Genomic DNA, 13,673 nt, shown 5'->3' on the forward strand with positions numbered 1-13,673 from the left:
AAGAAATCCTTATGTCATTCACATATCATTAGAAAAATCTTTTTCACTAAGTGTGCAACTGTTGGCTGCTATGAACATGCATTTTTCTTTATCTCGACGGTTTTTATTTTTGTCCCTCAAAATATGGCAGTGCGCAATCCGGATCTAGAAAATAGGGTTTCAATAGTTTAGTTAAAAAATCCCCTCCCATATCCCGTTAAAGATATATGCCTCCTTGGGCTGATCCGGTAACATCATTCTTCAAGAACGATAAGTTAAAATCGGAACCAGTTACTTAGTAAAAGTCCCAAGAAGTCATATTGAATGCGCTATAACTTAAAATACAAATAGATGTTCTGATAAGGTGACAGTTGTCGATTATCTATATTCATAACGTAAATGCTGAAAGATATTGTATCGGAAAGGAATAGAAATTTAAAGGATATCCTTGTAGTTCTTCTTTCTGATAAATAGTTAAGAGTACGATTCTTGTAATAGGAAAGATTTTGGAAATCTAAAACACATGTTAGCAGTTTAAGTTCATATTTTACATACTAAAGCCTACGTATTTTAACAGGATGCAACGAATGCCTTTAAAGGTAAGAGGAAAATGGAAGCGCTGAGTACAATGAAAAGTAAAAACTTATATATTGATGCATTTAAAGAAATAAGAACATCCTGGATTTTATCAAATACTCTTATGAAAAATCTTGAAATATTTATGTGTGAACTTCATGAGCAACCTACTTCAGTAAATGAAGTGAGATACATGTTGTTCAAACTGAAATTTAAAATTTATATTTCCCTATCACCTAATTATGCCTTAGAGTACCACATAAAAAGAGTAAATTATCAATTATATTTTTATCGTCATTGATTCAAAAACATAATAAGTTTCCTGATTTCTACAGAACAGAGAGTAAAATAAGAAAATATAAGGGGTAAACGGAACAGTATTCCATTTGTAGCAAATGTCTAGCTGAAAAACATTTTATGTCCATTTCAAAATTCTTCCTTGTTTAACAAATAAATGTACAGTGCGCAAAAGAAATGAATGGACCACCTTGAATAACTATTGAATATCTAATGATGAGATATTGTATCGATTCTTCACGTTTTAGGACTCATTTTTAATGGTTCGAGGGGGTGACCATAAATATGCTAATTAATAATGACCATAAATTGCAAGAGATATTTTAAGTTACGAAATCAAGCACAAAAAAGTACTTTCTCTGAATAAACAAAGCTTCTTTTTTTTTTTGACGGATTAAAATTTTTGATCCCAAAACTATGCAGGGTAGCCACGATCCAATTAGGGTTCCAATAATTTGGTCAGGAGAGGGGTTCAAAGTTTGAACCCCTTAACGTTAATTTTGTTTTTTGTGTATTTCGCCATATCTCGCAATGTTTTTTAGTGATTTAAAAATTTTTAGCACACAATTATAAAATTTGTTTATCCAAAAATATTTGTATTCAAAAAGTAGCTTTCAGTGAATACTTATTGTTTTCTTTGATAACAGTCAAAAAAATTTTTGACTCGTAAGGTATATAAATTTTTACATCATTTCAGGGAGTTTTACACAGCAAAATTTGAACTAAATCGGTAGAATAGTTAAAAATCAAAGTTTGTTTTAAGATTATGCTACCCACCCTTTTATTAAATAATTAAAAAATTGATATAGGATGCCACTTAGCTCAAATTAAGTCGTGGTTTGCTTTTCAGAAAATGGGTGAATTAAATTATGCAAGTTTTAGTTTCAACCTCTTTACCACATTAAAATTTCTTTTGCTGAAAGCGAAGCAGTTGTCCTCCCTGCAGTGTTTTCCGATTGTAATATTTTTTAAAAATTTTTAAAGTGATTGTCACATCATCCCTATTTAAGTGCTTTTCACACCATTGCAAAATGTTGCGCCAACGTAACGTCGGGGGGATGGGTTAACAGACATATTAACTCCTATGCATATATATTAAAATTTTTGTCACCATTAAAAATAAATTAAAAAAATATACTCTGCCCACGCTGGATAATTAGACGTAAATATTTTTGTCACTATTAAAAAAAAGAAAAAAACAATTTTCCATACTCTGAATAATTAGACAAAAAATTTTTTTTGTTACCATTAAAAATAGAAAAAAATACCTTTTTCCAGGCTCTGGCCACTCTGCATAAAGAGATGTAAAATTTTTTGTCTCCATTAAAAAAATAAAATGAAAAGAAAAATCTTGTCACTTTTAAAATTTTTTACTTTAGTTGAGTATTTCTAACAAAAACTGTTTTGGAAGATGTCTCGCCAAAGATAGCAAACAAAAAAAGTTTGTAACGGGGTAGCCTGAGGGAAAGTTGCGTACCTGTCCAGGGATTGGCCGTGAGTACAGAGTGACGTCAAAATGGGATTCTCGGCAACTTTTGAGGAGGAGAGGCAGGTGATCTCTTGACGGTATTCATGGGGTCTGTTTATGCATGTGCAGAGAAGGATGTTTAGATTATGCTTCTTGAGTGGAATTATTTTGATGGAATGTTTTGTCGGTGCATCCAGAGAACACAGAGACAATCGCAATGGAGATGACATTACTCTGTGGATAGATAAAAATCAAGTCAAGGAATACAGCGGTGAGTAATTGNAAAACATTTTTCCAGACTCTGAACAACTAGACAAAAAAAATTTTTTTGTTACCATTAAAAAAAAAAAAAAACCCTTTTTCCAGGCTCTGACTACTCTTCATAATGAGAAAATATTGATATAGGATGCAAATTAAGTCGTGGTTTGCCTTTTAGAAAATGGGTGAGTTAAGTTATGCAAGTTTTAGTTTCAACCTCTTTACCACATTATAATTTCTTTTGCTGAAAGCGAAGCAGCTGTCCTCCCTGCCGTGTTTTCCGATTGTAATATTTTTTTAAAAATTTTAAAGTGATTGTCACATCATCCCTATTTAAGTGCTTTTCACAACATTGCAAAATGTTGCGCCAACGTAACGTCGGGGGGATGGGTTAACAGACATATNTTAACAGATATATTAACTCCTATACGTATACAGTCAAACCTCGCTAACTCGAACCTCGATTTCACGAATTTTTCAATATCTTGAAGGAAAAAAAGTTCCCTTCAAATTTCCTATACACTCAATGTTAAAAAAACTTGATTTCACGAATTTTGTTGTTGACTTCTCATCGGTGCATGCTGACAATCACATAGTGGCTTTGGTAAATGTCCGAAATATATACTAGGTCTAGTTAGGTACCACTGTCCTGTACATATTTGTCCGGTATAACCTACAATGATGTTTTTTTAAGGTTCAGTGCCACTACCCAATCAACATTTGCCCGGTGCGCTTCGAACATTTTTTTTTAGGTCNTGGGACAGATTGACCGGACTCATGAAGCTTGATGACATGGAATTTCATGACTTTGTATACGTAGATGATGTAGTAACAGTGTGTGGTCAGTGGGATGACAATGATATCATCGCTCAAACGAAAGTTTCTTGTGAACTATCAGAAGAAGAGGATGTGGAAATCTAAGATTTACCGTCCAATGTTACTAACAAACAAGCACTTTCTGCAGTGGACACTGTAAGGAGATTCCTTGAGAGGCAGCCGAATATGTCAGAGGAGACATTTAAAGCTATAGTCCACTTAGAAAGTGTTGTAGACAAACTTTCTTACACATCTCTAAAGCAAACTATAATTGAATCTTTTTTCAAATGAAAGTGTAAAAAATATTTTTAGAATAAATATGGAATAGTAAATAAGGTATGTAAAGAGCATTTTTCTTTATTCTGCCATCTATAACGTGCGATTTTCGATATCTCAAATTTTATCTTCTCTCTCTTCAAGTTCGAGATATCGAGGTTTGACTATATATTAATATTTTTGTCACCATTAAAAAAAAGAAAAAAATATATACTCTGGCCACGCTGGATAATTAGACGTAAATATTTTTGCCTCTATTAAAAAAAAGAAAAAAACATTTTTCCAGACTCTGAACAACTAGACAAAAAAAATTTTTTTGTTACCATTAAAAAAAAAAAAAAACCCTTTTTCCAGGCTCTGACTACTCTTCATAATGAGATGTAAACATTTTTGTCTCCATTAAAAAAATAAAATGAAAAGAAAAATCTTCTCACTTTTAAAAATTTCGACTTTAGTTGAGTATTTCTAACAAAAACTGTTTTGGAAGATGTCTCGCCAAAGATAGCAAACAAAAAAAGTTTGTAACGGGGTAGCCTGAGGGAAAGTTGCGTACCTGTCCAGGGATTGGCCGTGAGTACAGAGTGACGTCAAAATGGGATTCTCGGCAACTTTTGAGGAGGAGAGGCAGGTGATCTCTTGACGGTATTCATGGGGTCTGTTTATGCATGTGCAGAGAAGGATGTTTAGATTATGCTTCTTGAGTGGAATTATTTTGATGGAATGTTTTGTCGGTGCATCCAGAGAACACAGAGACAATCGCAATGGAGATGACATTACTCTGTGGATAGATAAAAATCAAGTCAAGGAATACAGCGGTGAGTAATTGTGCATTATTTATTTATTTTTGAAAGAAACTGCTTCAATAGAATGGGGATATTTTGCACAAAAAAAATTTTTTTTTTCTCCCAACAATTAATCTTATGCAGCAAATAAATTTGAAAAGAACTATTATTCAATGTAATAAAACTATTCCGATGCGCTAATGCATTATTGCATTCGTTTCTCATCGATCAAACTCAATGATATTTTAAATTTCAGTTGCAAACAGATACCAGAATGTAATGCTGAAATTTTGAATTTTTTTTGATAATTAATTAATGTACTGTACACAAATTTGGATCAAGCTGTTATTCGCAGCAGTAAAACTGTTTCAGTGTGCATATCCCATTCATTTTAGATTAATCCAATCAGTGATATTAAAATTTAGTTCAAACAACAACCAGATTATAATGCTTAATTTTTTTTTAATAGCGAATCTATATATTGCATTTAAATGTGGACTATACTATTATTTACTTTAAATAAAACTACTTAGATGAGCATGTTGAAGCATCCATTTTTTATCGATCGAATCAATATTATTCAAGTTTATGTACAATATTTCTTTATAATTATATTTATCTTTTTTATGACTTTTATATTACCTCTTTTTTTACTTTTCTCCAATTATTTCGATGTTTAAAAATGTCTAGTAAACTTTAGAAATGCGTTTTCTTACATTGAATTGCTACTAAAAAATTTTTTTATCTCATTTTCCTGTGAGTAACAAAAGAGATATTAAAAAAATTGCATTAAAAGTTTTTTGTTCAGTAATTTACCTGTAAGTAACTATATATTTTTATATGCCCGGCAATATATATTTAGATAAATTTTAGAAAATTGTGAGTCTCAAAAAGGAAATTTTCTCAAATTCTTTACTTCAAAAAAGTTTTTTTTTCTTTCTAAACGCAGCCTATTTTTCTATTATAATGCATCATTCATATTTCAGTTTGTTTGTATTATTACAACTCAAAAACAAATATTGATAGTCACTTTTGCGTAAATCTAACAAAAACATATCTAAAATTGATACAAATAAATGTGAAACAGCAACAATAGATAATTTCTTAAAAGCATGCAATAGACAAATTAGTTGGCCTTAATTTTTCAGTAATCATAATTTTTTATCATCTTATATAAACGATTTTTTTTTAAATATATATTTCGAAAAAATGAGCTTTAGTTTTTAATAAAATAATTTTGCGAAAATTCCACATTTTTTTTCTTCTCAAAATTTCAAAAGTAAGATCTCGGCAACAGCAACAAAGAAAAATCATCGATTGACGCCTGCAAAATAATTATAACAAAGCCAACAATTTACCGACGCCATAAAGTTTCCAAAATATCAATAACGATGCTTCAAAAATTGCAAACTCAATGGTTTCAAACTTTTTTTTTTGCTCAAATAGTAGTTGCAGTGAACTTAAAAATTACGCTTTTTACTTATTAACATTTGATTTGGGAGGGCCGAAATACGATTATAATACTGAATATTTATATTTTGATTTCTATCACACGCTTCATTTTTTTATATTACAAACCTAATGTTACTGTGAATGACCGACATCAAGAGAATGTCGACTTTCATCGGTGAATGTTAGCAATCACTTTGGTGAATGTTCGAAATATTTATTTTAGTCGATTTATATTAATTTTATTCGTTGATATTATTATATTTATTCGATACTTTAATAATATCTGCTGAAGATAGATTAGGACGGAGAGACATCAGCGTTCGGAGTACCGGTTTAATGCAGGCAGTGGCACTTAACTTTAAAAAAGTATCAGTGCAGGGTATACCTGGCAAATGTATACCTTGCAGTGGCACTGAATCTTAAAAAAACATTGATGTAGGGCATATCGGGCTAATGTATACCCGGCAGTGGCACTTCACTAGACCTAGTATATATTTCGGACATTTACCAAAGCGACTATGTGATTGTTAACATCCACCGGTGGAAGTCAACAACTACTCATTTCGGCCATTCACAGTAACATATACATTAATTGTTGATATTTTTATATCTTAAATGGCTCTAATTTCTTAAAAAAATTTAAATTACTCGTCTGTTTCTGAAAACTTCGAAAGTGGATAGAAATATTTGTTATTTTTTTATTATAATAGAATGTACATTGATTTTTAGTGATGAACCCATTAAGTTTTGGTAGTTTTCATTTAGAATTTATTTTAAAAACAATAAATATTTTCCAAAAAACTTTGTGATACTACTGGTGTTAGAAAACAAAAGAAGAAAAAATATTACAAAATAGAATGACATCATTGATTTACAATTAACCACAAATCATGTAAACATATTTTTTTTCCAAAGCTGCTATGATTTAAATAAGATTAAACAATAATTGGCGTAAGAAACCCATAAGAAATTGTTTATTTCAGAACAAGAGATAGATACCGGTTTTTGCTGGAGAAGAAAGGAATGACATAATCTATAACAATCCAGTCTCTGTATAAACGTTTACTTACACCTGACATAATGACATAATTTTTGCTAATGATATATTTATCTTTTATTGCCATTTTTGTATCTAATTTAAACGTGGGTTGAATAGAGAAATCTTTTTCATTCTGTACACGTTTTGAATAATAATAATACGTTTAGTATATTTGCCGCATCATAGTTTAAAATGTTATAAAAACTGATTCCGTAATCAAATAGCAAAATTTACTTCGTTAATATGAATAAATTAGAGCACTTGGTTTAAAATTTTTTTCGCATAAAAACATCAATATAGTTAAAAAGTATTTTGATAGATTTTATGGATAGTTGTATTAGATTGGATTTTAGGGCCCACGAGGTTCTTGCAATCTATTTAACTTCCGGCCTTTCCTGATAGTCACCATCCTGAGCAAAATGTGCTACTTTGTAAACAAAATTCTTTTTAAACCAGTGCCTCATTTCCTAACACTTTATAAAATCTTTTGTATAGTACTTCGAATCCGAGTATCTATTAAAACGTTGATGAATAGCGGTAGTTACTATTTATTTACAAAAGGGTCAAAATTAATTGTTTGCACTCCGATTATGTTGAAATGCTGTTTGAACTCATATAAGCACTCAATCATTTCAAATACATAATACTGTATTTTAATATAATTTTTAAAATTCTTAAAATAATGTGGTTACTAATTATTAAGATATAAAGCGCCAAAGTCGCGACACCAGAGTGCAAATGGTTAAATGTTCCAAAAAGCATCCTTGTATTTTGTTTGCCAGTACTCTGCCAGTCCCTCTCATGCCGTTATAAAATTATTTTTTCAAAATGTGATACTCCCGTCCAATTTTAATTACTTCACAAGGGACATTTTTTAAAAAGAAAATGTATTGTTTTATGTAAGTATTGTTCTTACTTTCTACTAGTGTCATAAAATTTAGTAAAAATAAGACATAAATATATCTTATTTTCAGACATTTTCTTTAAAAAAGAAAATTAACAAACAATTACACGAGGGAAAGTTTCGAATTTGGAATAAAATTTGAAAATTAAGAAAAAGTTACGACTTAAAAAGAAGTTAGAAGAAAAAAAACTTTATATTTTCGAAGTGTTTTTGAGGTCTAGAATTTAGGGCACATAAAACACAAAAGTTTTCAAAGTAATGTAGAGTTCAATGCTTAACAAAAATGAATTCAAACGTAAATTTTGTTGCATGCAAAGTGACGTCATTTAGGTGAATTCGATCCTAAAATTAGAAATTAAAGTTGAAGCAAGAATTAGGGGAAGAGTTGTTGGGATACTTTATCTTGGAAGAGGGTTTTGTGATTTCTTATTTTTACTGACAATGGGAGGGGGAGTCCAAGAATGCCAGTATTAATGCTTATGTAATATTTGATCGGTCGCCCGAAATGAGAGTAAGTGTTTACATAATACTAAAAAAAAAGTTTACTTATTTTGGTATTAAGCGCTTTCTGTAATAGTTTACTCCATATTTTTTGTCCAGTTCTTGTTTTTTTTGGAGATAGATCTTAAGACAGATTTTGATCTTAAGCGTAAATGTACATGCGATTCGCGATTTCACTGAGGGAAAAAAACCGCAAAAAAATTTATGTTGAGCACTAAAAAGATGGAAAGGGATAAATTTGCCTTTATCTTTTTGTAAAAAAAAAAAAAAATTGATAATAATGTTAACGTAACTCCCTTATCTTTATTAAAAACATGACTTTTCCCTATGTATTTTTATAAACATTTATAACTTTCTTACTTTGTAATTATTTTATATATAGTAGGAGGAGCTAACACTTCTAGGCAGTTATGATTAGCTAAAAATGTAAAAAGGGGTGACAAAAAAAAAAAGAAAANAAAAAAAAAAATACAGCATTTTTAATCATACTTTTTTAAGTTTATTATTACGATTTTTTTTTAAATATATGTAATGCATGGTGGCAGTTACGAAGAATTAAATAGAGGAAGTAAATAAAATAGAATTAAGTTTGTACCATTTCATACAGTTTTACGTATACATATCATCATTGTAATCTGAATTACCGACATAGTGTGGATACGACATTAACTCTCAATCTATTCAATATTAAAAGACGAATTTTTGCAATTATTTTTACTTCAATCTCTTTTTTCTTAAAATTGGTAGGAAATCATTTCCTCCATAAGCGTTTATTAATTGAGAGGAATTTGCATGTTTGCTCCTACTACAAGCTTTTCCAGCGGTAGCTAAGGTTATGTTTTATTGTAATATTATTTGAGTTGAAGTTATTTTCATTCACACTACAAGTATATGAGTTAAAAGTTTATATGAATCACCATTCTGTTCCAGCTCTTTCATGCATGCCTGCCATCTTGTATGGTCGCTGAGAAAGATTTTACAAAATGGCAGTTAAGACAACAATTAAGTTTGGAAGAATTATCGAGAAATAAAACTATTAAGATATCTATAAGCATAATTATCCAACAAATAGATTTTATCTGTATATTTTTTTGATTTGTCGAGGTTGTTTAAATTTCTTTCTTTTTTTTCTTTTTTTTGAAATTTTAAGCTTTAAGATTTAGTACACCAAAACGCTAATGCTGCAACCACTAAGAAAATTATTTCTAAACGGCTGCACAAGTTGGCAGCTATGTTAATTGTAAAGATTTTAAAATGTTGGCAAAGTTACGAAAAATTACGAAAGCTTCAATTTTTGCTAAAAGCATAGTAGCTGGCAGCCCTGTGTCACCTTTAAACTACCATTCTAAATGTTGAAATCTTTATATCTCAATGTTTAGTGGCCACTACAGGGATGCCACATGCGGCTATAAATGTAAAAAGTGGTAGAAATTCAATTCACTCTTATCTATTTATCATCCAATCGTAACTGCCACTATGGCTAGCGTTTCAAATTATTCATATTTAAAATAGCATAATTTTTTGCATTCACTTTTAATAGTGAACTGAAAATATAGGCTACAAAAAATTTGCTAATTTTAATTTCTTTTAATTGAGTTTTAACTCAACCCTGCCACTACATTTAGTGGTTTTCAGTTATTATATGATAGGAGGAGTGTAAACATTTAAGTTTTTTTCGAGTACACTTAGTGATTACGTCCGTTTTTTACACAGTTGAAGGAACACGGAGTGCAAAAGGTTAAACTGTTATGAAAACATAAGTACATAATAATTTATCGTGCTTGACAAATTTCTTTTAATTGTTACTCATTAAAATTATAATACATTATCTAATAATACGTAAAGAAAAAAAAACTTTTTGAAATTCCATAGTAATAGGAAGGCATGCCTACATCAACCATAGTAACAAACAATGTTTGGTAAAAGTGTACAAATATTTATAAATTGTATCTGCTTACATGTAGTGGTTGTCACAAATAGCTTACTCCTTCCGTATAAAAGTAGCAATAAAAATCTCAGTGAAAGTTTACTAAGAATAAATAAATGCATAAAAAAGAAAATGTATTAACATTTTTAATCTCATGTACGGGTATTTAAAAAAAAAATCATTATTATTATTATTTCGTGCTAAGAAGTCAAAAGGGTCCCCGAAGTCAAGCATTATGGGTCAATGAAAGAGTCGTTTCTCATTTATTTTCCCATTTATGATTTTCCCTATATTTCCAGTGGTGTGTTCTCTCATCGCTGTAAAGAGATTAATTATATTTTAAAAGATTAACATTGATCCATTTTAGAAATGTGCTTTTGCTGCTATGTATTCGATCTACAGTATTGCCATTTGTTTTATAAACATTGCAACTATAACAACTGTTAAAGCAAGATTATTTTTTTGGTTATTACCAGCAATCTTCCTTTGTTAAAGCAAGTGGTTTTATTTCGCTATAAAATCAAGCTACGTTTCATGTAAGAACAATTTTTTGCTTCCTGTCTTAGAGCCATTAAGACGTTTTTTTTCCAGCAACCCTTTATCCAAAAGTTTTTATTTTTTTGAAATACATTTTGCTAAGCATGCCTACGAGATATGTGTTTCATGCAAAAGTATACATTGTTGTGAGTATCAATTGAAAGGAAAGAAAAGTTTTTTTTTTTTTACTACGATATTTAAAGACAAAGTTCGCTTCCGGTGTGTAACAGACATTGTTGCGCATGAATGTTTGTTTTGTTAAAGATATACAACTTACTGGAATCTCTTTAATCCGATATTTCAAAGTAAACTCAAACTTTAGGGATTAACATAATTTAAAGCTTGTTGCCACTCGCGAACAAGAAGATTAGGACAAACTTATCAATGTAATTTTTACTTTTTTTACACTGTAGATATACTTATTGCAAAACTTTATTTAGTCTTGTTTGAAATCGAAATCTCACGTCATTGGGTTATTTTATTTTTTAATTATTTTCTTCTCTAATTATCTGCTATTATAAGACTTACTGACATCGAGGAAAGAAAACAAACTAAAATACTGATAGTTAAGTTTTAAAAGGTTCACTAAATCGTTCAAATTTAAAATTCTTTACTAAAACAGAAATCTCGAATGAGATTCTCTATCAGTTTTTATTATTATTATTATTTAAAATTGAATGGCTTTTCAATAACATGTTTTCGAATGTCCTCTAAGGAAGAATTTCTTTTCAAGTTTTCCCAGTTCTTAAGTAAGCCTTGCTCGGAAAGTTTATTTACTTTATTATTTTACTTTATTTTATTTTTTATATAAAAATGACATGTGATTTACTTGCAGTAAATAAACATTTAAATAAATCATATATTGTCCATTCTGGTCAAATACCTTTTGCAATCTTTCTGGTAGTAGCATAATTCCATGCGTTCTTGACGTTTGAGAAGGAAATCTCAGACGGCAACGCCGCGACAAATATCTTTCCATAAGAACATGGGGAACCCATACGTCTAGCTTTGAAGTTAAACCTCAGGCTTTTCAAATGATCATGAACGGTCGAATTCGATATATTTATCTCAGCAATCTCAAGGTTTGTTATTTGCCGGTTTGCATCAATTATGTCTTTGTGTCTTCAGCTTCACCTGACGTGGACGGATCGAAATTTTGCAAGTCAGTTTTGGCACTGGCGTACTGCCAATACATTTTCTCCATACGCATCTGATATTTTTTTTTTTTTTAAGTTGAGCAAAATTTTTACTTTTCGATCGTAAAAAAGTAAAATATGCTGAAAAAATATTTCTTTATTTAAAGTAGTTCTAATTAACTGCATCTGACATCGTATTTACAATTAAATAAAATTTTAAATTATTAAAAAAAAAACTTGAAATATTTTGTGAAGAGATGCTGAACACGCATTTGAAATGTAACTCAGAATCGAAGCAGACGGATTTCAGGAGTAAAAAAAAATAAAAATAAAAAAAAAAACTCCTTGGTAGATTCCCTGCTACAGACACACCTTCCGTCTACGCTGAGATTTATCAAGAGGCTGGTTCTTGACCGAGTGGCCTTGTCGAAAAATTATGCCGACAGCTTCTGACTTGTGAACGTTAATAAGGTAATAGTAAAGACCCTTGATAAAGTATGGGCTTCCACAGATTGTGCAATTATTGAAAAAGAAAAAGTTAAACAACTACCCACCATGTCTCGATGAAAAAATCTCTGGCTCCATTCTTTTCTGAAGTCTTTATAATGAGCCCCCAAAGAAGAAAGGAATGGGGGGGGGGGGATAAGTATAACTATTTGCGGTCGGATAGTTAATGTACCTTTAAACTTTTTTCTTTTTTTTTCACTTCTCTCCACTTCATTATAATCACCTTTAAACTCATCTCAACATACGAGTGAAATGCTATTTTTGATTTTGAATCGATTTCTATTTCATCTTAGCCCTAGCTTAGTAAGAATGGTTGTTACCGCTATGACTTGAACTCATTTTCGAAGAATATTAGTCAACTTAATAGCGTATTTTTATCAGGAAAACGCCTTAAAATATTCTATTTTTCTGGTGAGAAAATTATTTGGGGTTGGGAGAAAGATTTGGGTCAGCACTGTTTAGAATTTCTTTTGTGAATTGAATTTATTTTGCTTGTTCCTGCTTTATCCAAGTCTATATTATCTCTCTATATATTTCTCTTATGTGGCACTATTAACTCGGGTATTTATCTATCTATTAGCAACATTATAGTTATTATTCATTTAGTTGGGTTGTCTTGAGTAATAATTTAAGTAGTGTTAAAAAATTAGTTATAGGTTAAGTATTCATTTAGATTTATTTTGTTAAGTTGTCTGACGAAATTCAAGTAGTGTTGAATGGTTCGTTATACGTTAAGTATTTTTTAAAAATAATTTTGTATTTTTATCGAAATAAAAACTTATTTACGAAGCAATTATTTAGTTTTATTTTCGATCATTTTTAAAGTTGCTGGAGAGGTTGTAAACAATGAACGGTGCTGTGTTGCCGTATACTGCCACGCCAATTATTGGTGACGGAGCTTGCCTTTTTCGAGTAATATTATATACAGAACCACGATGGCTCAGGGGATAGAGCGTTCGCCTTCCGATGATTTGTACCGGTTCGAATCCCAGCAATGGCTGGTAGATACGAATCCGCATCCGGCTTGCACCAACCATAGTGCTGACGTGAAATATCTTCAGTGGTAGACGGATCATGGGTTAAAGTCACCTTGCAGTCAGGCTAACTGCTGGAGGTTCTCGTGGTCTTCCTTTCCATTTAACGAAAATGCGGGTTAGTTCTATCAAAAAGTTCTCCACGAAGGCAAATTTTCCCCATAATTGATCTAGGAGTTCCTTT

At 30.6% G+C, this 13,673-nt stretch overlaps 1 protein-coding gene across 2 annotated transcripts in view; it reads left to right on the plus strand.

The window, feature by feature from the left end:
* Window positions 1–4,214: 4,214 nt before the first annotated feature.
* LOC107442208 (protein shifted) overlaps window positions 4,215–13,673 on the plus strand; it is a 36,800-nt gene continuing 27,341 nt past the window's right edge. Inside the window, exon 1 of one of the 2 annotated variants that reach the window (XM_071177072.1) lies at window positions 4,215–4,485. In XM_071177072.1, coding sequence (XP_071033173.1) covers window positions 4,332–4,485 — 154 coding nt within the window. In that variant the 5' untranslated portion in view covers window positions 4,215–4,331. The remainder of the gene's footprint in view (window positions 4,486–13,673) is intronic. The other variant, XM_043055916.2, reaches the window with a different exon arrangement.

The sequence above is a fragment of the Parasteatoda tepidariorum genome, chromosome 2 (genome assembly GCF_043381705.1).
Source record: "Parasteatoda tepidariorum isolate YZ-2023 chromosome 2, CAS_Ptep_4.0, whole genome shotgun sequence".
Lineage (NCBI taxonomy): Eukaryota > Metazoa > Arthropoda > Arachnida > Araneae > Theridiidae > Parasteatoda > Parasteatoda tepidariorum.